At 49.3% G+C, this 23,453-nt stretch overlaps 11 protein-coding genes across 11 annotated transcripts; 7 read left to right on the top strand and 4 right to left on the bottom strand.

The window, feature by feature from the left end:
- Positions 1-581: 581 nt before the first annotated feature.
- Positions 582-1,250, bottom strand: N7484_011764 (Oxidoreductase-like N-terminal; the record flags this gene model as incomplete). Its single annotated transcript, XM_057122151.1, has 1 exon — positions 582-1,250. The coding sequence occupies one exon, from the start codon at positions 1,248-1,250 to the stop codon at positions 582-584; it is 669 nt and encodes a 222-aa protein (XP_056967905.1).
- Positions 1,251-1,518: 268 nt separating this feature from the next.
- Positions 1,519-3,472, top strand: N7484_011763 (uncharacterized protein; the record flags this gene model as incomplete). The annotated part of the gene is made up of 2 exons (XM_057122150.1): positions 1,519-2,477; positions 2,527-3,472. The coding sequence occupies 2 exons, from the start codon at positions 1,519-1,521 to the stop codon at positions 3,470-3,472; spliced, it is 1,905 nt and encodes a 634-aa protein (XP_056967904.1).
- A 1,224-nt stretch (positions 3,473-4,696) lies between these two features.
- On the bottom strand, positions 4,697-5,817 carry N7484_011762 (60S ribosomal protein eL13; the record flags this gene model as incomplete). Its single annotated transcript, XM_057122149.1, has 5 exons — positions 4,697-5,131; positions 5,204-5,362; positions 5,512-5,558; positions 5,657-5,690; positions 5,815-5,817. The coding sequence occupies 5 exons, from the start codon at positions 5,815-5,817 to the stop codon at positions 4,697-4,699; spliced, it is 678 nt and encodes a 225-aa protein (XP_056967903.1).
- A 694-nt stretch (positions 5,818-6,511) lies between these two features.
- Positions 6,512-7,768, bottom strand: N7484_011761 (uncharacterized protein; the record flags this gene model as incomplete). Its single annotated transcript, XM_057122148.1, has 1 exon — positions 6,512-7,768. One exon carries the CDS (start codon positions 7,766-7,768, stop codon positions 6,512-6,514), a length of 1,257 nt encoding a protein of 418 aa, XP_056967902.1.
- Positions 7,769-9,345: 1,577 nt separating this feature from the next.
- N7484_011760 (uncharacterized protein) lies at positions 9,346-12,369 on the top strand (the record flags this gene model as incomplete). The annotated part of the gene is made up of 1 exon (XM_057122147.1): positions 9,346-12,369. One exon carries the CDS (start codon positions 9,346-9,348, stop codon positions 12,367-12,369), a length of 3,024 nt encoding a protein of 1,007 aa, XP_056967901.1.
- A 926-nt stretch (positions 12,370-13,295) lies between these two features.
- Positions 13,296-14,903, top strand: arp6 (actin family protein; the record flags this gene model as incomplete). The annotated part of the gene is made up of 4 exons (XM_057122146.1): positions 13,296-13,800; positions 13,868-14,564; positions 14,629-14,691; positions 14,765-14,903. The coding sequence occupies 4 exons, from the start codon at positions 13,296-13,298 to the stop codon at positions 14,901-14,903; spliced, it is 1,404 nt and encodes a 467-aa protein (XP_056967900.1).
- A 580-nt stretch (positions 14,904-15,483) lies between these two features.
- N7484_011758 (uncharacterized protein) lies at positions 15,484-16,060 on the top strand (the record flags this gene model as incomplete). Its single annotated transcript, XM_057122145.1, has 2 exons — positions 15,484-15,708; positions 15,884-16,060. The coding sequence occupies 2 exons, from the start codon at positions 15,484-15,486 to the stop codon at positions 16,058-16,060; spliced, it is 402 nt and encodes a 133-aa protein (XP_056967899.1).
- Positions 16,061-16,749: 689 nt separating this feature from the next.
- On the bottom strand, positions 16,750-17,862 carry N7484_011757 (3-hydroxyacyl-CoA dehydrogenase family protein; the record flags this gene model as incomplete). The annotated part of the gene is made up of 3 exons (XM_057122144.1): positions 16,750-17,480; positions 17,586-17,685; positions 17,737-17,862. 3 exons carry the CDS (start codon positions 17,860-17,862, stop codon positions 16,750-16,752), a joined length of 957 nt encoding a protein of 318 aa, XP_056967898.1.
- A 252-nt stretch (positions 17,863-18,114) lies between these two features.
- On the top strand, positions 18,115-21,742 carry tof1 (putative DNA repair protein (Tof1); the record flags this gene model as incomplete). The annotated part of the gene is made up of 3 exons (XM_057122143.1): positions 18,115-18,207; positions 18,265-18,502; positions 18,558-21,742. 3 exons carry the CDS (start codon positions 18,115-18,117, stop codon positions 21,740-21,742), a joined length of 3,516 nt encoding a protein of 1,171 aa, XP_056967897.1.
- Positions 21,743-21,907: 165 nt separating this feature from the next.
- Positions 21,908-22,770, top strand: N7484_011755 (uncharacterized protein; the record flags this gene model as incomplete). The annotated part of the gene is made up of 2 exons (XM_057122142.1): positions 21,908-22,400; positions 22,454-22,770. 2 exons carry the CDS (start codon positions 21,908-21,910, stop codon positions 22,768-22,770), a joined length of 810 nt encoding a protein of 269 aa, XP_056967896.1.
- A 108-nt stretch (positions 22,771-22,878) lies between these two features.
- Positions 22,879-23,134, top strand: N7484_011754 (uncharacterized protein; the record flags this gene model as incomplete). The annotated part of the gene is made up of 2 exons (XM_057122141.1): positions 22,879-22,891; positions 22,941-23,134. The coding sequence occupies 2 exons, from the start codon at positions 22,879-22,881 to the stop codon at positions 23,132-23,134; spliced, it is 207 nt and encodes a 68-aa protein (XP_056967895.1).
- Positions 23,135-23,453: the final 319 nt, after the last annotated feature.

The raw sequence follows: 23,453 nt of genomic DNA, 5'->3' as shown, positions 1-23,453 counted from the left end.
TGTGCTCAACGCGAACTTGAGAAACAGCACGCGCGCATTGTGGTGGATTGAGTGATGCTTGGTGGATATTCCGGGGTTTCACCCCCAGAATAGATCACAATTATTCCGAAACTTATTATTCTGAGGCGGATATGGAGATCAGTGAGTGATCCTGACCTTGTGAGTCGATGGAATTGGAGACTTGAAGAGACAAAGCTGCGGCGAACGAAGGCTTGGCAGGTCCCATCTCGGAGCCCCATACTAACATGCGGAGAAGACTGCGGATCATCCATCGATATCGACAACTCATTCTCTAACAAGAAGATTTTTTCTCTATATTCAACAACATTTTGAAATTAAAGACCATATATATTTCTAGGTAGTTATGATAAGACAATGCCTACAATGCCTTGATTCCTATGAGAATGAAACAGGCGAGTTTGAATAATCGTCACATCATGGGCGACATTTGAAAATTTCTATGTACAGAGTCTAACGTATATACCATCTATGTGTTGAGTTGCTTCTAAGCACATCTTCCCGAATCCATCCATTTAGTACACAGGGTATCAAAGCCAGGGCATATGAAAATCCACACAGGTCTAGACCGATGCTTCCTTCTGGTGCTTCACTTTGAGCCTTTTCTCTGTCTTCATGAACTCTCTGATCCCAACTGGAATATTGGCGAACAGATCTTCGTCCTGACTTGGCGCGGGCCAGTTGGCTTCACTGCCCCCGCCATCCTCATCCATGCTCTGACTGGCCGAGTCAACCTCGGCTCGAGGTGCGGCGCGCATGTCCGCGGTTCCCTTCTCAGCACCACCCTTGGCCTTCGCCTTTGCGGCTCTAGCAGCCCACTCTTCCATCTCATCGCGGAAATCATCCCAAACGCAATGTACACAGCCGCTCATGCAGCAGTTCTCGGGCTCCTCGGGGCGGGGCGGGATGGGCACACCGTTGATCGTTTGCCATTGGGATTCTGGTGGCATTTCACCTGGGTTGTATCGGGATTGACGGCCAGGACCAGCTAGACGTGTACCAAACACAATGGACATCTTCTCTTGGGGAGTCTTTGCTTCACTCATGGTTGTCGGAGCAGGTTTGTCCTCGAGTGGAGGGGTATTAGGCTGCGTGGTTGTTGCTTGGCCGCGATAGGGGGAATTGGACTTCAAAATCAAGGAGTAGTACCCCGATAAAGGATGTGCCTGAGAGTGATCGGTGGTCTCTTCCAAGGAACCACGGGTATGAGCGTCAGGTCGGTTGTGGGCCATGCGCCGAGGCGTTGAAATATAGGCATGTTTTCGGCTCGAAGTCAAAGGTGAGATGGGTCGATGTGACAATGAACTGGGACAGATCCTCGTCTTTCGAAGCGAATGCCTGCCCGCTGCAAGACACTCCATTGTAAGTCGCGGGGAATAGGAATGAATGATCTTGTACCCGAGACGAACGCAATTAAGTCATAGGTGCAAACACTGCAAACATCGTTGTTTATGCGCCGCGAGTTCGGCGCGAGTTTGGATGAATACCAACATCGCAATAATGAATTCGCCACCAAAACGCAGAAAAAGCAGTAATGCTTTGGGTGTTAACGCAGGCGCGTCACAATCTAATGCATCACTTGCGACAAAACCTTCGCGCCGGCCATCTTTCCAGTCACCAACGAGGTCCAGTCTCGCCAAATCACACCCCGACGTTTTCGAGCGCGCACTCAGCAGGTCTCCAAGTCGGCGACCGGAAAGTGGAGGAAGCCAAATAGAAAATCCAGAGTCAAATGCGGTCGGGCTTCGGGGCCGCAAGGCCCTTCGACCCTCATTAAGCGCGACCTCTAGTCCTCTGAAAGCGCCGCAAATGTCTGGCAATGCGCCTCTTCTGTCGCCTAGCAGACGTCCTAGCGGTGTTCAATCATTCACAAAACCACCTCGAAGATTATCGAGAAAGATTGTGCCCAGCGACTTTTTCTTTGGGTCACCTACCAGGAAGCAAACCCAGCCAACGGAGCAGGAACTTTCCAACACCCCAGAAGGCCAATTAGCCCAGGAGCTAGGAAGCGCAACACGTGAAACGGCTACGGAGGATCTTGTCGATGCCGACCTGGATGCTGGATTCATGGATGACAATTCTTTAGAACCAGAACTTCCCCCAACCCCCACACAACTGGGTTTAGAAAGAGCACCAGACCGTCCAAGAGCGCTATTAAGCAGTAGCCCCAGTTCGAGACATGAAAAAAGAATGAAACGAAAAGCAACCGATATACTTCAAGGAAGTCCCTTGAAAGGATTGAGGTTCCAACCTCGTGATCCTGAAGAAGCATCAGGTTCGGATACCAGCTCATTCGATGGTAAATTATCTGCAGCTGCTCTAGAGAAGCGCCAACTACGCAAGAGCCTCACAGCAGAGTTGCAACGCTTGAAAGGTGATATTGCAGAATTGACGGAATGGACCGAGAAAATGGAGTCCGGTTCGAATCTCGAAGACTCGAGGGGACTCGACCATTTCCTGTATGATCAACATCCCATACAATACTAAATACCGCTAACCATGGTATAGAAGCCTGCTCTCTGAGGAATCATCATATATCAACCGCCCTGTTCCACGACGAGACCCGGTGCCGCTATCATCACTTCTTTCAACTCTGCTCCCATTTTCTAATAACATGTCCCGTTCCGCCCCTCCATCATTACCTTTACCTACGAACCCATTCGCCTTAAAAGAGTCATCGCAGTCACCATCATATCTCACGGTGTTTGCTCCATTGGCTCTTCGCACAACTACCAGCCGTACCACTGTCTCAAAGACGAGTACCGTTCTTGAGACACATACATTGACATTCACACCTCCGCCTCCCTTTCCATCTTCGTTATACAATGTTTCCGTTGTCTATGAGACAGATCCAGAGACACAATCTATCAAGGCCGTGTCCGTGCCCACGGGTAGTGACAGCAAAAAACGAAGAGTGCCCTCAGTCCTCCGTCGATGGATTGATGCCCGCCTCGCTAATCCCCTCTTAAAGCTCGACGTGGCAACATTATGTTGGGGAATCAACCGGTACTGGGAAGCCTCAGTGACTCGCGCTCGTCTATGGACACGCATCGATCAGAAGCACGGCAGCGATGGCAGGAAAAGCAAACTCCCCGAGTCTCAGACTGGAGTAATTACGCTTTCAGAGCTTCGGCGCTTGGTCCCACACCTGGAGCGCAGCTCGATGGTTATCAGATCTAAGTCTCCGGGAGGCGATCCTCGAGTCCTCCTCTCCAATACCCTGACTATCGATGACTGGACTGGAGAGCCACAGCTTCGGCCGGAGCTTAGTGTCTCCGCGTATGGCTCTAGTGATGGACCAGGAAAGAAGATCGATCAAGAAGCAAAGAAGCTTTTTCACGCTCTCTTGAAAGATGATATTCTTGCTTCTAGGCAGAGCGTGGAGGGCGTTCACTTCGATGCGGTCATCCGAGCCACAGAAGGCGTTCTAAGTGCTTTGTTCGATCGTGTTTGATATTCTTGATATTATTTTGAGAAAGCGATGGCGCAATGTGTATTTATGAATTTTTTTTAAGATACCCATGGACCATGGTAGCGTTTTTCAATTCAGTTTATGATGAATCGGAGCCCCTTGAAACTGGAGGCTGTATAAAACTTGTTCTCAACCAAGGTCAGCCTTGAATACCTTCAGGTGCCAACACGTTTACATATGGACGTATTAACATTGTAGGTAGGTATCAGGTGCTGGGTAACGTTTAATATATATAAGTGGAGACAACACCAAGGTTTGACGCAAAGCAATGTGGATCCCTGGAGTATCAAAATGCACATAGAGAAGGGGGCAAAGGGATTCATATCCATGCTCAGGTTATCAGGTGGATGTTGGAAAAACCATTTGAACATGGGATCGGGGCCTTGTAAGTCTTCCAAAGTTCATAGGTATGGACTTTCCGACGGTAGATTTTTGACATAAACCTGAGCACCTAGACAACGACTTCAAACATTATTCAAGTGGACGTGCGACAATTGCAGAAGATTAGTGTACATAGAACCATTTCCTGCCAAGTACCTAACACCCGAGTCCCACACGAGGTCGCTGAGGCTGTCGGTTGGGGTTCTACATCAAAATTTGAAGGATACCCACCTGGGCGTTTGGAGATAGAATGGACTTATCCGTTTGTAGTACTGTAGACCTACGACTATATCAATTTACCGAGATTAAAAGGCTGTTTTCGGTTCGGAGAGAAAGCGTTTTTGTGGAGACCAATACGCATAATATACTTTGTGAATCTTCAAGGTCTCTTTTTTTCTGAGAACTACAAGAAAATTTTCATGGCGTAGGCCTCTACCATTCCTCGTAGTCTAAATTGACCAAAATCCCATCCCTCGAGACTCAGTCGGATGATACCAATGCTTGAAACCGCGATCCTTCGTTTTCAGCGTGTATCTTCCAACTAGGGTCAAGAAGAACAAGCTGGACGAGCCAAAAAAACACCAACACCAGAAATAATGCCAAAGAGATTTGAGAAAAATTGGGCGGTTTTGCATTTCGAAGGATCTTCCGAGTTCTTTCTTTTTAGAGACAAAAAAGGGTAGTTTCAAGGGGAGAGGGGGAGGGGGAAAAGAGGTTTAGATTGAGAGAAATGGAAGAGGCGCCACGCCATGCCACGATACACTCATCCCCGATTCGAAAACCGACCCGATCATCATCATCAACAGGAGCAGAAAATTAACACATTTATTTCTTGGCGTTGGCCTCCTCCTCAGCCTTGGCCTTGGCGCGCTTCTCACGGATACCCTTGTGGCGGGCCTCGGAGCGAGCGTCACGGAGGGCGCGGTAGACAGAGCCCTCGGACTTGGGAAGGTCACCACGCTTGACCTCGGAGATGGCGTTCTCCTCAGCGTCGTTGATGATGGGGAAGCTGGCGTTGACGTTGGCGACGATACCGTCACGCTTGCCCTCGGCAAGAGTGGCCTTGACAGCCTTGACGTCCTCAGCGGAGGAGTCGAGCTTCTTGAACTGACCGCTCTTACGGGGGAAGAGGATCAGGCGGGCCTTGTAGTCCTGGAGACGGGCAACGTTGGCGACCAGGGACTCCTTGGAGTAGTTGGTGCGGCGGTGGTCAACGGAGATACCGACGGTGGAAGCGAGCTTCTTGGGGATACCGGCCTCCTATAAACGAGAAAAAAAAAAAGAGATAAGCCTCCACTCCGAGCATTATCAGGGATCAGTAGTCGAATTTACCTTGAGCTCAGCCAGGGTGAAACCACGACCGGCACGGACACGGCGGTTGTACTTGACGGTAGGGCATCGCACAACGGGACGCAGCTTGTCGACCGGGCGGGGAGCAACGGCAGCAGCCTTGGCGAGACGGTTCTCACGACGACGGTGCTTACGACCGGGCTATAGTCGCAAAAAATTCCATGTTAGTCGGTCGTAATTCCTTCAAGCAATTTTTCCTCCCCTCGTTTCGATCGATCCCAGTCGGTAGATTTTAACTCGGTAGGACGATGTTCTTGGTGGGGGAGAAAGATTTTTTTTCGAGGTCGTACCTGGTCGAAGTGCACGCGAACACGCTTCTGCCAATCCTTGCGGAAGTCTATTAGGATATTGTTAGCAAATCCAGTCCAATCGAATGCACTTCTATCTGATTGTAATATCGAGGAAGTGATGAGCGCAGTGTCGGGGGTGACTCACGGTTCTTCTGGATCTGGTTGTTGTGCTTGATCGCCTATATACCGAAGAGAGTCCATCAGCCATCGAGTTCCTCCAAGTTGCACCACGCCAGAATTGTCGATAGACGCAGTCTATTCATTCCAATATATCTTCGCAAACGGGAATCGAGGGTAACGCACCATGGTGACGGATGGGGATCGAGCCGGTGATGGTCGTCGGAGGGTTGCTGGTCAAATCTCCCTTCAACGGCAGAAACTCAGAAGTTCCCATTTTTCGTGTGGCCCGCTTTGCCTCTGACCGCCTCGCTTAGCGAGCCCTAACTAGTCTTCATTGGGATATCTGCCGTGGCCGCCGGGAGATGACTCAGCAGACTGGGCCGCTTCTGTTCTGGGGATCGACAGTACAAACTTTAGTCCTTATACATTCACTGCAATTTGGGTATTATTACAGTCAACTCTTTACTAAACAGAGAAACAGAATGGCTATGTTTTTCAGATTTTCATTGTTTTGATTCCTATTGTACAGCCATGCAGGATAATTTAATTCCCGATCGACTGGGCTTCTGTACTGTAGGTGGACATCTATTCACCAAGTACGACATCCCAGTCATGCAAACACAAGAGCAGTTTTGAACGCCATCGTAGCCATAACAAGCCACTCTAAGACCCCGCAGAGAGAAAGAGAAAAGTAAAGAAAGAGCAAATAACGCTTGACAAGTACCCGTATTCCGTAACGTTCGTTCATCATTCATAATATTCCCCGAGGGAAGCAAGTCGTAACAAGTGCAAGCTAAAAGGGAAGAGAGCAACGCTAGGTCATGAATCGTATCCAAGATGCATCGGCATATGTGCCGAGAGTGGGGGAGGGGAATCGATCTTAGGAGGTATGAATACCTAGGCCCACTCCGCCACTAGTCTTGGACCTCTTCGTGACCACATTGCTGTCGTCGGGACTGGCCTTGCGCTTATTGTTTGAATTGCGTTCCATACCAGGCTTCTTCACCCGGCCAAACAATTTGGTTTGAAGCAGGGTGCTGGTCTTTGGGGCAGTGTGCCGGATGTCTTGATGCCGGCCTTGCAAAGGTTCTTCATCAGACTCCGCGGCTGATAGCGAGACAGTGCTGTCGCTGTCATACTGATTGCCATGCGAAACCTGGCCTGGGGTCAGGTATTGGCGCCCTTGGCGAATGGAGCGATTAGGAGTAACAGGAACCGAGGTTTGACTGCTATAAGAGCTCTGCGGTTCATGGAGACGGTTGGTGAACTTATCCGCAAAAAGTAGGGCGGCAAGACCATCGGTGTGCTCGCCGCGGCAGATAGTGTGGAGCTCGTTCTGCATGCCAGGCGATAGGGACCCGTAGTTGTAAATCTGCGAGAAGTGACGACGGTTGTCCTCAATACGCTTCTTCAACATGTTGTTCTGCTCGGTCAGCTCGATAGACTGCGCATGCGCTTCGTCGATAGCTCGCTTGGCTCGTCGCAAACGCCTATCCAAAACAGCATTGACCTCCTCTAGTTCGTGAGACCGCTGCATTGCAGTCACGTAGTCGTTGTTGGAGATTGACTGCTTGGGTGTCATGGGCTCAGTGGGGCGCGCACGACGGTACTCCGCGCTCTGAATGATTTCGACCTCACGCTTGGCTAGCTGGTGCTCGACCTCTGCGCGCTTAACAGCCTCATTACTGGCAAACGAAACTAGGCTATTCTGCAGTTTGAAGTGTAAGGCAGACATGCGAGCCTCTTGGGCGACAGTGAGCAGATCTTTGGCAATCGAGCGAAGCTGAGTCTCGTTTGCTTTGTCAATGTCTTCAATGGTTGGGAGGTTCTCCGATGCTCCATAGGCATCGCATAAAGATTTGTCCAAGTCGGCTGGGGTCACCAAAGAAGGGCTGATGGAGCGAGAATGGGAGCGACGAAGAGGTGCTCCAGGAATCTGGGTCGAGGGGGGTGGTGTCATGTCGGAAGAAGAGAGAGCTGGTGGGGAATGAAACTTCTTGCCGGAGGAGCGATCTTTGGCCGCAGCGCTAAGATCTGGTGATGGAGACAAAGTCGCACGACGAGTTGGAGTTGACGGAGCGAGGATCTCAGCTGGTGCTGCAAGAGGGCTTTGAGATGAGCGAGTAGGTTGAGACATGGCCGATGATGTCAAACTGGTGACTGATAAGACAAGCGCCAACCGTGGGGAAATGAATCCTCGCACTGGAATGAGTTAGTTATCGTGCCATCAGATAAAGGTGATAAGCGATTGAGCGCATACCGGAGATGATAGAGTGTGGGGTAGAGGGTAGAGAGAGAAACCAGCCGAGGGTGATCCAAATGATTTTCAATGGAAAATGGGAACTCTGTTAACAAAGGGATTTGAGGGATGGGAGGTGGAAAGAGTGAAGTGGGCACTTTGTATGATATCGTGGAGGAGGGGGCTGGGAGGCTGGGAACGGCCAGTGCGAAATGCGGCTGGGGACAATGTGCCCAGCCTCGATCAACCATTTATGATGGGCCAGCCAATCAGAAGACGAGAACATTCACAAGCCCGGGTCCACATTCCTCGATGCGGCTAGGGTGACGATCACGGGACGCTCAGGGCAAGTAAACAGCCGTGAACGACATCGATGGTGGCAGGTTGGGCTGGCAACCGATAAGCTTCACCTATCGCGCACGTCCTCATGCATGAAACAAGTTTAGAAATTATACCCGGATATGTCATAGATCTACTTCAACTGAGGGAAGCTTGCAAGAAAATTACTAAAAGACAGCTACGGTGACTCAAATTGGCCCTTGAGAAGACTTCAAAATACAGTAAGTTCCCGGGGCGGCGCTGGTCTCCTGATTATAGGAGGGTCTGGAATCTAAGTCCTAGCTCTAAAGTTATATTAATGCGAAAAGAGCTTCTACTTCAGAGCCAGGATATGTGGCCTTTTTGGCTTAAGGTGAAGGGCAGTACGTGCTCTCATAAAAGTTGCCAGGCCAAGATACTTTGGTCTAGATGGTAAGAAAACATAGTGGTATATACAATACCTATGCAGGCTAACTTTTATTACCCCGGCCTCTCTAAAACTGCCCAGCAGGATGGATCGCGCGAAATGATTTTTTCGACGGAAAAGTGGGTACACTAACTAGGCAAGACAAGCACTAGTCAGTGACTTGCAGGTAAATACAGTAGCATCAAACGGCACGTACGGATACTGAAACAGTAAAAGGAAATCGATCGTGCAAGAGTCAATGTAAGCAGCCAAGATACAATGACTATGGTTGTCAACGGCGGCACAACCATGTTCAAATTTGTCGGGTTGGCCCAGTACATGACTTCACCATTCTTTCAGCATTCTTCAAAGCGAGACAGAGCAGAGATTACAGGGCGATTTCAATATAGCCATGGCTGTCCATGCCATCAAAATGAGCTCAACTGTTGTTTCATATTGGTTAGACCTGCAAGGTGAAAAGTCCTCTGTCGTGGACATAAGTTCGCTGCCTTAGGCCGCTATCGAATGCAAATCGCGGGTGAAGGTAAATATAAACAACCTCAACTTTAATCCAATCCCTATTCGGTTGCCCGAGGTAAAAGGAACACGGGAAAGTGGGCCTGTCAAAAATTGTTCTTAGATCTTTCCCGTCATTCTTCTGCCATCTTGACATTCTTTCCTCTCAAGTGGCACACCACACTGTCCACGCTTTATTGGGGGATTTCGTCTGAAAACAAACACCTTTGGCGCCATGGAAGGGCAGCCAAAGGTCACCCGTCCTGCCAGTGGCATTCCGCGACTGGCTTCTCGGCTACCGTTACCCACTGCCACCGTGTCGAAATCGATTCGCCCTTCTCCTTCCCGGGATCGATTGCAGGCCGATCCTGGTCTAGATGAACGACGACTGAGACGGCCTTCTTACGAATCGTTGCTCAAGAAGCCCACTACTACGCGCTATTCACCGGCAAAACCCCGAACCGAGGCACTTCCGAGCCAGGAGGAGTTTTCGAGCGAAGATGGAACATACACCCCAGACGACGCGGGTTCGATGATGGGAGACGAGGAGAATTTGTCTGGGGAGACACGGGGTCGTACACGCCCGTCGCTTTCATCGCTATCGGAACGGACGGTGGAGACTTTAGCGCATATTCCACCATCGCCGGCGTCTGCGAAAAGACAGACTAGTTTCTTCAATGGGACCAGTCCAATCCGCTCTCCCTCCCGAACACCCTCCAATGTCTCAGGCTATTCGCGATCTCCATCACGATTGTCATCCAATCAGGGCAACGGCAGCGATTTGTTATCTCAACCAACTTCCAAACTTCGCCCTCCGTCTCACTCTCGTATGTCGGTGACTACATCCACCGGGTTGCCAACCGGCAGCACCGATAGTCTAGACAGCCCTTCGAAATTGAAGAGACCCACCAAAAGGCAGAGTATCCCAACGCTAAGCAGTATCTATGGAAGTAGCGCACCGCCGAAGAAGAACGTTGGCATGCCGAAATCCTCACATGTGCGCCCTTCGCCAAGCACGTCAAAGCCTCTTCAATCCGATATGGGCCCCCCCGCACGTCCGCTTCAGATCCGAAAGACGAGAAAGCCTCAGGCAGAATCGCCTTCCACGTTGAGATCCCCATCGACCGGCTCGCGTTACGTGTCCGCCGCATCGACATTGCAAGACGAAATGACCCCAGAGCAGCAAGCAGCAAGCGAATCAAGGAAAGCATCCAAGTCCTCGAACGCTTTGCGGGAAAGCATTGCGAAGGCCAAGGCAGCTCGGAAGGCAGCCGCAGCAACGGAGAAGAAGGAAGAGGCCCCGAATGTCCAGCCCGCTGGCTCATTTGGTGGTGCAGGCCTTGAAGATCCCTTTAACCAACTGCCAAAGGGTTCAAAAAATCTTGCCCTCCGCAAACGTGTCGAGGGTGCGCGTGCATCAGGGACTTTAAACATTGCGGCAATGTCTTTGAGTGAGATTCCTAAAGAGGTTCTCACGATGTACGAGTTCGACCCTAACAGCACATCCAACTGGTTCGAGAACGTAGACCTGGTCAAGTTCATTGCTGCTGATAATGAGCTCACCCAAATTCCGGATACTGTTTTCCCAAACATCGATTTGAAGGACTTGGATCCGGATAGCGATGAGCGTGGCCCTCAGTTTGGTGGAATTGAAACACTAGACCTTCATGGAAACCTGCTCCATTCTCTTCCCATGGGACTGAAGCGACTGCAAAATCTTCGCGTACTGAACCTCTCGAAAAATGCTCTGTCTATGGATAATATTGCTATCATCATGGAGATCCCCTCCCTGGCTCACCTGAAACTGGCAAATAACAAGCTGGAAGGCTTACTGTCTTCAGCCGTGAGCAATCTTCGGGGGCTAGAATCGTTAGATCTTCGCGGCAATGCCTTAACAGAGTTGCCTGCCGAACTAGGTGAACTAACAAACCTCAAAACACTGGATGTCGGTGAGAATCAATTGACATCTCTCCCGTTCGAAGCACTCAGTAAAGTTCCATTGAGCACGCTCAATGCCCCCAAAAACAAATTGAAAGGCACCCTCATTCCGGCATCTGTGGATCGAATCGATAGATTGGAGTCTTTGAACGTTGCAAACAACGCTATTGAGAACTTTGCTGCCAATGAGAATCTTTATCTGCCCAATCTCCACAGCCTACTCGTCAGTGCCAATCGCATCAAAGGCTTGCCATGCGTGTCCTCGTGGCAGTCACTCTTGCTTCTTTCCGCGGATAGCAACAAAATTACAGAGCTCCCTGCTGGATTCACGGAACTCAAAAATGTGAAGACTGCGGATTTCACTGGCAACGACATCTCCCGCCTGGATGATAGAATAGGACTGATGGAGAAGCTATCCACTTTCGGGATCGCTAATAATCCACTCCGTGATCGTAAGTTCCTGAATATGGATACAGAGGACATTAAGCTGGTCATGCGCAACAGATGCGAGCCTGACCCTCAGGATACGGATGATGAGGGCTCTGTAGCCACTCAGTTCACGCTTGCGCCGGAGACCCCAGAAATAGAGAGTGGATGGAAACTCAAGCCTCGTGGGGTTCTTGACCGATCATATTCTGAATTGAGGGATTTGGAGACGGAAAAGTTAGAACTGATCGATGTGGAAGATGTCCGTTCGCTATATGTGCAGCACAACGAACTGCGCTTCTTCCCTGTTCCCGCCTGTGGAATGCTCGCACAAGGACTGATCGAGCTTGATCTTTCACACAACCCCCTGAACAGCTCTGAGCTCCTATCCTCGCTACTGGAACTACCTAAACTCCAAAGCCTTAATGTCAATGCAACGACTTTGACCTCGCTGGACTCTCTTCTGGCCAATCTCCGAGCCCCATCACTCAACTTCCTTGACGCCTCCAACAATCGGTTGACCGGTGCCCTCCCAAATGCTCGAGAAACATACCCAGAGCTCAAGACTTTCCTCGTATCCGACAATAAGATATCTCAATTGGATTTCGAGGCCGTACAGGGTCTACAAGTTCTGGATATCAGTAACAATGACATTGACCACCTACCGCCTAAGATTGGATTGTTAGGTGCTGAACGCTCCCCACAAAACTGGGGTACTGGGTCTGCCTTGAGGCGGCTGGAGGTTGCTGGTAATCGCTTCCGTGTCCCGCGATGGCAGATTGTTGCAAAGGGGACTGAGGCTGTGCTGGACTATCTACGCCAACGTATTCCTGCCTGTGATATGCCTGAATGGGAACATGAGGATGGGCCTGTCGATGAGTATTCAAGGATCTAACGTTTGAAATGAGATGAACATTTGATCCGTGGTCCCGAGGTCAGGGGACAGTACACATGTGGCAGTGAAGCCTTCCAAGAGGCTGTATATACTATATTTTCGTTTCTTTTCTTGTATACATAATTCAGATATTTTAAATTGTCGAACATGTATGTACTCCACAGGTCCCGGGGCCGGGTATGGATTTTATACACCCCGGTCATAAGCTTGAGTCACCTAGGCAGACCCCTAGGGCTTCCAAGGCAACGTTGTTGCGACAGAGCTTGGCACAATCGAAGTGGAATACCCGTGGGTCCTTTCTAAAGAATATAATTCTGATCATAGTTGGTATGGATCCGCCCGCCCATGGACCATCAACTGTGAGGTCCCAGAGGCTACCTTTCATCCCCTAGAGATGTTTTTTAGTCCTAAGATTTTGCAACAGGCCTCCAGGGCTCCCTCAACGGTCCTGGAACAAGGTATTTGATTCAATTACGTGATGTGGTGTTGCAAAAATTCTAGATATTCTCTGAATGAAAGATTTGGAGGGTTCATCAATTTTTCATGGCTAAAGGATCCTAAAGTTAGATGCTTTATGTGTAGGCATATCTGTGCCGCAGAAATATAGATCTGGGCTCCCCGGCCCGCGATACATCATGAAGTGCAAAGACTTCCAGGTATGCGGTCAAATTTGAAGTTATAAAGAAGAACAACTTTTTTCGATCCCCTATTGTTTGAATGTGATTAATAATTGAATGATTACTATAGTCTGAGAACCGAGCTAACTTGCTCGTCGATTACAAGTTCCGTGACCAGACGTGAGCACAAGGCGGCAAAACATGGCAGAATGACAGATCAGTGCAAACGAAGCAAACATTTATGATAATTACTCGATCTGAAGCTCTACTGGAGGTGTTTCCCTTCCCTTCAGTTCAGCACCCTTGACCATGGGAACCTCAAAGGCTCGCCCTGCTGCAAAGCCCCAGAAGCCCTCCCCGGACCTTCCCTCGCGGCATCTTCCCGAAAAAACCTTCGTCCTCGACAATGGGGCGTACACAATGAAAGCAGGTTACGCCGCGGACCCCAGTCTCTCTCCCGAAGATGTCCTCTCCGCCTGCACCTCTATACCGAATACACTCGTCAAGACTCGCGACAATCGAGTTGTGATTGGTACTCAGCTTTCAACGCAAGTCACCGATTGGAACGAGGCAGCATTCCGTCGCCCGGTGGAGAAAGGATACATTGTGAACTGGGAAGCAGAGAGGGAAATCTGGGAGCAGTCTTTCTTCGAAGAAAAAGCTACTGCACGGAATAAGAATCTTCGAATTGCCGCACCCGAAGACACAACGCTTATATTGACGGAAGCTCCAAATGCCATGCCCATTCTGCAACGCAACGCCGATGAGATGGTGATGGAGGAATGGGGGTTTGGAGGATATGCGAGATGCCTGGGTAAGGAAATCTAGGATCGGACTTGGTTGCATACGTTTCATAGATACTAATTTGTGTGTGCATGCAGGCCCGACTCTCAATGCTTGGAACGATCTTCACACTCTTTTCGGTGACTCCCTTGCCAGCAAACCGGACTCTATATTGCCTATGGACTGCTTGCTTGTCGTGGACTCTGGCTACTCACATACAACGGTAACGCCGGTCTACAAGGGACGGCCTTTGCAACGTGCAATACGGCGCCTCGACATTGGCGGCAAGCATCTCACGAATTACCTCAAAGAAATTGTTTCAATGCGGCAATACAACATGGTGGATGAAGCATACATCATGAATGAAGTCAAGGAGGCGGTCTCTTTTGTGAGCAACGATTTCAAGGCGGATATGGAGCGGACCTGGAAAGCCAATATCAAACGCCAAACCGAAAACAGTGTGGTTGTGGATTACATTCTGCCAGATCCAAATGCAGGGAAAAAAGGCTTCATGCGGCCACATGATCCCCTTATGCACGCGAAAAAGAAGAAGGGCGCGCTTTCCGGTCTCAGTGCTGAGTTATTGTCAGAAGATGTGTTGGTACTGGGCAATGAGCGCTTTAGCGTCCCAGAGCTACTGTTCAACCCGGGCGATATCGGGATGACCCAGGCTGGAATACCTGACATGATTCTTCAAAGCTTGTCGGTTCTTCCTCCTGCGTTGCATGCTGCCTTCTTGGCTAATGTGTTTGTCGTTGGCGGCAATGCTTCGATCCCGGGCTTCATGGAGAGATTGTAGGTTTCTATTATCTTGTGGAAATGGTGATGAAGTGCGCTGACTTTTTTTTTTTTTCTCTAGGGAAACCGAATTACGCCCAATTGCATCAGCCGATTGTGTTGTGAGGGTGCGCCGCGCCCAAGAGTATGTTGACTGAATCCTACGCACATAGTCTATCAAGGCACTATGTAGTCATACTGACCAATCTTCCAAATAGTCCCGTTTATTCGACCTGGCTAGGAGGATCTCGTCTTGCCAATAACCGAGAGGAGTTGGGCAAAGTTGCAATCACGCGACAAGAATATCAAGAATACGGGTCAGGATGGGCCGGTCGTCGATTTGCTGGCACCGTATAGACGGGCCTTCAATGAAGCCCAGTTTATGATTCGGCCATTTCTCGGAGTTGGGAGTCTTTTGTCCATGAAGACAATGATAGTGCATCAATGATACCCCCTGTTTTTAATGGTGTTTATGTCAAAATTATGAGTGGTGCAAGTGGTTACCATGGTTCATGTCGGATCTTGCCTGTAGCGAAAACCGGAAATTTTCGAAGTAAACACCAAATATCTTCATTCGTTCACATGACGCGAAACTGACTCGCTCACATTGAACAGCTTGACAATAACCGTGGAATATCGGTATTTGCCTGCAAACTGCCTGCAGATTAGCGCTGAACTGAAGATCCCGTGGAATCTATCCTACTTGGACTTGCATTTTCCCATAATTGCATCGTAACATCTTTTTTTTCGTAAGCAGAATAACAGCGTCATGTCTGCTCGGTTCCCCATTCAACTTCCACCGCTTCACTCTGATGCACAAGTGAATACAACAAGGAATATAGAGGCTGAAGGGGACGGCTTGAGTTCTCCGGCTCATAAGTCTATGATACCAACACAAGAGAAGATGAAATCATCAGTCAATTCAGCATTCTCTAAAATGCTTCAACGATTCTACACCATCGGTGCATCAGACTCTCCAAAATCTAAAGCACCAAGACAAGAAAGCCCTTCGTGGTCTCCGAATACATCAATCGCGCAAGCATTACCAGTACTAGTACCAAAGCTGGGCTACAATCCAGAGACCTCACAACTCACAACACCTACAGGGCTAGGAACACGGCTCAGAGAGGCTTGGAAGAGCGCACTACCACGAAGAGAGTCAGTATATCAATCTAAACCCCAGCTACCTATACTGACATCCCCCAGCCAATGTGCAGGATGCTTCAAAGAAGTCCCACTTACAAGATTGATCACCGCGCTCTGCCAGCATAAATACTGCCCTGACTGCATCTACAATATGGCATCTATAGCCATGAGAACCAAAACATTATTCCCAGTCCGATGCTGCGGACAAGAAATCCCCGCAAAACCCGTGGCCTCAACAATGGGTGTTCGTGAAAGAAAGCTTTACATATCGCGAGTGGATGAACATGCAGTCCCAGCAGCGGAACGATGGTACTGTCCGCAGACATATTGTCGTCAATGGATACATCCTCGTAATTTTGTCCCGTTGAAGCCGCTGAAATGTCCCTATTGCCGGGCGTTGATTTGCCTTGATTGTCGGGATTTGGCTCACAATTCTCGTGCATGTGTTGTTGATTCCTCGTTGGATGAGGTACTTCGAATGGCGCGACAGAAGTATTGGCAGCGATGTTTTAATTGCCATACACTGGTTGAGAAGATTGAGGGGTGTCGCCATATGAAATGTGTGTGCAAAGCTGAATTTTGGTAAATACTTATATTTTTTTTTACTTTTTTCTTGATATTGCTAGTCTAGATTTGAAAGTGCTTATATTTAAATCTAGTTACCAATGCGGTCGACCTTGGGATTACTGTGCTCATTCTTGCAGAGGGACTACTGGGACGGGCGGTGTCGCTCAAATAGGGGATGGTGAAATCGATGTCACCACGGTGGTTGCCGCCATCGAACAGGCTGAAAGAGAGGAAGAGGAGGAGACCTTAAGAGAACAGTACCGGGTCGGATGATCAACCGTGGTTAGCAGATAAATATCCATGAAGCGTTAAGAACGGCCAGAGAAGAGGACCATTTATCAGAACATGGTCATACATAGGTTGGAACAATGAATTGCTATGGAAAATTGTTATATTCACCAAATGTCTAAGATGCCAGCATACAAAGGTGTATCTCAAGATAGAAAACAAGTCGGCCTCGTAGTACCAGATATGGAACGCCAACACAGAATTAGTATTCATAGAAACCCTTACCAGACTTCTTGCCCAGCCAGCCGGCATCAACCATCCTACGCAGAAGACCGGCAGGACGGTATTTGCTGTCTCCAGACTCCTGGTGGAGTACGTTCATGATAGCCAAACAGGTATCCAGACCAATGAAGTCAGCCAATGTCAGCGGACCCATGGGAACATTTGTTCCAGTCTTCATGATATTATCAATATCCTCACGCCCACCCACACCAGTCTCCAAACAGATAACAGCTTCATTGATGTACGGCATGAGAATACGATTGGCCAGGAAGCCGGGAGAGTCAGCAGAGACCGAAGCCACCTTGCCCATGCGCTGCACAAAGGCGATGGCAGTGTCCATAGTCTCCTGCGAGGTCTGTAAGCCTCGAATAATCTCAACTCCCTTTTGGATCGGGACTGGGTTCATGAAGTGGGTCGAGATAACCCGCGACGAAGCTTGCAGGTCTGTCGGATCGGTGGTGGTAGCGGCCGCGATCTTGGTGATGGAGATCGACGAAGTATTGGTAGCCAAAATGGCGTGCTTGGGAGCAATTTGGGCGAGCTTAGAGAAGATAGATGTTTTGAGATCAGGAATTTCGGGGACCGCTTCAATGACAAAGTCTACCGAGGATAGTTCGTCCATCTTCAGGGTTGGAATTAGAAGCCCGCGGGCCGCATCGGCGGCTTCTCGGGTAAGACGTTGCTTGGAAACATCTTTCTCAAGGAGCTTATCTAGAGGCAAGAGATGCGTAAGTGATTCAAGGCACAACTATGGAGTGTGTTTGGAAAAGACCGAGGTGTTGATCCAGTGATTAGTTTGAGCGGGGGAATCTTTACCAGCAAACTTGAGACCCTTATCCAAGGAAGCTTGAGAGCTGTCAACCAAAGTCACCGGAACCTGAGCCTTCTGGGCTGCGACAAGAGCAATTCCTAAGCCCTATTACTAGATTAGCAATCCTGAATTGCCAGTGTGATCCTCCTGATTTACCATTTGGCCGGCACCGATCACACCCAACGATTTAACCTCGGCCGCGCTTGTAGCAGCAGTGGAGCTGAAGTTGCGGGCCGCGCTGGGGCCATTGCGGCAAACCGTACGAAGGGAAGTAGCAAACATCCTTGGAGAGAGCGAGATTTGATGTACAGGATCAAGAGAGAAAGAAAAAAGGCTAAAGTTCAAAGGGAAGGAGTATACATCTTCACGTGTGATCCCGTTATCCGACGTCATCGGCTATCTTCGGCTTTTCTCAAAGGCGGTGTATTGTGGCAGTTTCGCCAAACCGCCGAGGCGGAGAAGGCACGCGTAGAGACGCGTTTCCGTTTTGAGTTACATTATCACAATTGAGAGTCCACCCCCAACCCATCCATTATGGAGCAGGAGCAGGACCCGATAGCTCTGGGTCATGATGTCCAGGTCGTTGATCCAGATGTCCGTGGCCATGTTTATAGCCTGGTAACTGCAGTAAGTTTGACCCCGCGTTTTTCACTATACACGTACTCACGCGACTGTAATTTCTAGCTCGGAGGTTTCAATGGCGAAGACGCAGACCGCTACGTCTTGGGTGATGATGCTCTGGCATGTCTGCGCGATATCAAGCGGTGGCTAAAACTATACGATGAAAAAAACAACCGAATGGACGTGGCACGATGTCTGGGAGAAGCCAATCTAGTGAATGGCGATCTACTTCCAATTCTCTCACTCTGGTGGTCCAATGGACAGAAGAACAAGCGCATGACTCGCATTGCTCTAGCGTGCTGTAGGTAGCACCCCTATGAATCGTGAGAAAAGAACGGCACAGCTGACACATGCAGTGGAACTTCTCGTGCCATTGACCTGGCCTGTCGAGTTTCATAGCCAAATGACCGTCAACCACCACCGCCATACTCCATACATTCAACAAGCACAAGTACAATACAAACGAGGTATTCTCAAAAATGGAGGAGCGGATATCCTACGTACGGTCATACGAATTGCGATTCCCAGCATGGCCCTTCCACGATCTGAGCGTGAGGCCCGAGACGAAGGTATACTTAAATTGATGCTCTACTTCATACGAAACATTGCCATCATCTCTACAAATGCACGCCTGGCTGCCGACGGCGAAGAAGAGGAGACTTCTAGATCGGCTACTATCGATGCATTCCAACAACAAGATGCGTTTGCCCTCCTTCTAACCATGTGCTCAAATGTTGGCGACGACTTCAACCTACAGGACGTGGTATTGCTGGAGATTCTTTTCCACCTCGTGAAAGGCGTAAATGTCGAGAAACTTTTCATGGACGAGGATCAGAAAAGGGCGAAGGGAAACAATGAACTGGGTGACCTTTTGCGCAAGGAGAATAAAGTACGCAGAGAATACGCCAAAAATGCGCCAACCCGACATGGACGCTTCGGTACTATGATCTGGGTCAAGCGGGATGATGCCAAGGTGTCGACCGTTTCTGGGCAGAACGTTCTGCGCGACGACCAAACCACCCTGCAAAAGATGGACGAGAGTAAGAAATGGAACAAACCTCAACCTCGTCGCAAACAGGAAGATCCTGTTCAAAACAACAATTTCAACATGCCTGCGCATCTTTCCTCGTCTGCATCGAAGAATCTGCGACAATTTGTGGAGGAATTCCTGGACTCCGGCTTCAACCCGTTGTTCACCCACGTTCGAAAGGCGATTGAGCGTGAAGCAGAGCGGGTTCTGGAAATCAATTCGCGTCAATTCTTTTACGCCGTTGGCTGGTTTCTAGAAGCGGAGCGCACCCGACGAACTCGGCAGATGAAGCAACACATTAAGAGTGGGAAAAAGGCAAAGGACATGGAGCCGGACAGCTATGGTTTGGTTGCTGGTGTCTTGAACCAGGAGACCTTTATTTCCCTAAACCGTGCCATGCAGAATAGCCTCGACAATAAGGAGTGGGAGGATCTCACGGCGCAGATGCGCTGTTTCACGCAGATTCTGTTGACCGTCCAGGAAATGGCTGCATCGCCACTCGACGAAGACCAGGAAATTGCCGAAAATATTCAAAACCGTATTTTCTATGAAGAGACGACCCACGAGCGCATCATTGCCATTGTGCGCGGCTACAAAGACCAAGGATTTGGCTACCTTGATGCTGCTACAGAGCTCGTGCATGTATTCTTGAGAATGCTTGAGCGTTACTCCAAGGAGAACGCTGACATGCAGGTCCGATCCCGAAAAAGGGCCAGGCGCAACAAGAAAAAGGCCGCCCAAGCTAATGGACAAGACGAAGACGACAACGAGGAAGCACATAACTCAGAAGACGAAGACATGGAAGATGTTAACCGATCTGTAAAAGAGCGTGCGTTTGATTTCAAGCGCTTCGCGTCCAAGTTTTGCAACCAGAAATGCGTCGACACGTTTGTTGCATTTACCGAGTTCTATCGTGAACTGAGCTCGGAGCAACTGAAACGTGCTCATCGTTACTTCTATCGCATTGCATTCAAGCAGGAAATGACGGTCTTGTTGTTCCGCTTAGATATCATCAAGCTGTTCCACAAGATGATCAAGGGACCTGGTGGGATAGACTCTAGCGATCCTGTCTTCAAAGAATGGGAAGAGCTGGTCCGTCAGCTTATTCGACGACTCGTCAAGAAGATTGACCAACGTCCTGCCATGATCACGGAGTTATTGTTCAGCAAGATGAATTCCACAGTGTTCTACCTGGAGTACGGACATGAAAGACAGACCATCTCTACTGCCAAGCGGGCGCCCGCTGAGTTAGAGTTTACTTCAAAAGAAACAATGAATAAGGAATCCAAGCTGGGAGTTGTAGCCGGCGCCCTTGCCCTTGATGGTAGGGCCGATCTCGCAAAATGGGTCGTCGATGTTTTGAGCTCGGCAGCCTCCGAGAGAGAGTCCTGGGAGCAACAAGATGAAGCCCGCCGCGCAGAGGATCCGGAGGCTGCCAGCGCCCCCAATCCCATGATTTACGTGAAAGCCCGCGACGAGTTCTGTCAAAATGCCATGTTCTCCAATGCGAAGCTCCGACTTCTCATGGGCGTGGTTGGATTTGAACGAATCGGCGTGGAAGATGTGCCTGGTGCTTCTTGGGTGATCCCGCCGACTTTGACTTCAAGTGATTTGCGGGATGCCATTTCGAATATCAGCCAAACACTTGTCAACCCAATGCCGGAAGGCAGCACTGAAGACCCTCGTACTCTGCTTGCACGCAAGAATGCCAGTGCTCGGAATAGCTCGGCTCATGAGCTCATTGACGTCAACTTTGGATCAGACTCGGAGGGTGAAGATACTGTGCCTGATGGAATCTTATTCCCCCCAAACCCTCGATCAAAGTCCAATGCCTTGGACGAGCTAAAGAAGAAACGAAAGAAGAAAATCAAGACCACATCGGAGCAAGAACCTTTGGATGATGAGACCTTAGAGGCTCGTCGACAGTTCCGTCTCTCCAATACTTTAGCCCGCCAGCAAAAGATCAAGAGTGACCTTTTCATTCATGCTAGCGATGAAGAGAGCGACATGGAAGCAGATGCGGAATTCTTCCGACTGGAAGAGGGACGACGGCTAGCACAGGCGGAGAACATCAAAAAAGCCATGCTCCATGGCATTGTGGAAACTTCTATTGCTAAAGGCAAAAAGAAGGCGGCTGTCCGCAAACGCCAAAGTGACACGGGCGTCTCTGCCGACGCAGGACCAAAGCGTCGACGACGTGGTTCTGGCTCCACCGGGAGTGGAATGGACAGTGACGGCAACGATGATATCCTCATGGCGGAAATGGAAGCTCAATCCCCTCAATCACCACAGGAAGCGTCTACAAGCAAGGGCTCCCGAGACAACGAAGACACTCCTCTTACATCGGCCGAGGATGAAATGGATTTTGATGAGGATTTTGCGATTAGTCGGAACCGAAACCTGAAGCCTGTTGTGGCCGAAGGTGATGCAGATGAAGATGACGAGGACGTCCCGGTTGTATCATCTCGCCGGCGTGTAGGAGGCTTTGTGATCGATAGTGATTCCGAGTAAAGTTGATGACATGTCTGATGACTTGATGAGGCGTTTGGGGGTTTCCATGGATTGTACTAAGAGAATACCTATTTCCGACATCATATTGTACAATTGTTGCTTACTCGCAAAATCCATCATGACTCGTAAGCATCTGACGATATGTGTGACTAACCAAGCTTCTCAATGCTCTACCCCGCAAATGATCGTCAATACGACCCCAGAGCATCTCGACCTGAATTGTCTATTCTCGAAGCCGCACTTTCCCTTGCATATATCGCTTTGGAAGTTCCCCACATATCTAGCATTGTAATGTTGCCAGCCTTCAACCAAGTGAGACCACGCTGGGTCCCTGCAAGAGTGACTAGAGCAGCAAGGTCTGTTGTTACCAGCCAAATCTACCCAACTGCTATCAACCCCTCGCGAGGGGAAGTCAATTCTGGGCGACTCACCCCTAAGAACCTGGAAGCTGCTATCCGAAGCCTGTTCCACGATGGCCTTATCGTGGTGACCGACGTGATTCCACATGACATACTCGATCGACTTAACAAGAAGATGATAAATGATGCTCAGAAGCTCTATGCACGAAAAGAAAACAGCCCGTTCAATTATAACCCGAATGATCTTCAGCAAGACCGACCACCAACGAAGAAGTACTTTGATTCTCATATATTTCTAAGTAAGTAATCTACGCCCATCCATCCATGACACGTCAGCTGAGAGCTCTACTAGACCCAATTGCAACCCAATTTACATCCACAGCACTGGGTCCTCGTCCAAAATGGACGTTCTGCTCAGGCAACACAGCCATGCCCCCAACAGACGAAGACCCACCAATATCTCAACCAGTTCACTCAGATGCCGACTTCAAGCACCCCAGCCATCCATTCGCCCATGTAATCAACGTTCCACTGATTACCATGATCCCAAATGGTTCTACCGAAATTTGGCTTGGAACGCACAAGTGCACAAATCTCCATATGCAAGAAGGCCAACACGGTGAACGGGCCAGTGGTCGAATCAAAGCAGAAGAACTTGAAAAGCGATGAGCAATACGCCCACCCTGTCAGCCACTTGTTCCAAAAGGATCCATAGTGATACGGGACTTGCGCCTTTGGCATGCTGGAAAGGGGAACCGGACGGATCAGATACGAGTGATGCTGGCGATGAGTATGTCCGGCGAGATCTGGTTACGTTACCCTGGCTAATCGAGCAACAGTTCATTTTGCGCCTTGGTATCGAAATCCCATGAAATTGCAACTTGCTTATGATCTTAAGGGAACTGTTGAGCAAGAAAATTTACTGGAAATTCCAGTTGAATGGACTTCGGAGGATGTTGTTATGGCCCAGTACTTGAATAGAGGCTTCGGGAACGCTTATGATTTTAGCCAGGGAGAAAACTCTCAGAATTAAACTTGTCTTTCATTCATATAAAAAGCCCAAGGAAAAGACAAAAGAGAGTTGACAATCATCAGAAGGGATACCTCTAAGGGTTCAAAGCAAACAAATTCTGGGCAATGCCTGTATTCCAACTTGTTGTGGGCTCTAGAACAGAGTGAGGTTACCAAGCTATTCGCAATGTAGCTTGACTACTTATTTAGTTAACAGTTCCGGTCGAAGATTTATGTAAGCAATCGGCCAGGAGCTATCGGCGAATTGGAAGCACATGCAGTGATTAAACGCGAGTCTGGATACTGGCCCGTGCATTTATCAATACGAGGATGGCTCGTTC

Source organism: Penicillium longicatenatum (assembly GCF_028827895.1).
Source record: "Penicillium longicatenatum strain IBT 33135 chromosome Unknown contig_7_segment0_segment0, whole genome shotgun sequence".
NCBI lineage: Eukaryota > Fungi > Ascomycota > Eurotiomycetes > Eurotiales > Aspergillaceae > Penicillium > Penicillium longicatenatum.
This window is presented reverse-complemented; position numbering and strand designations above follow the sequence as displayed.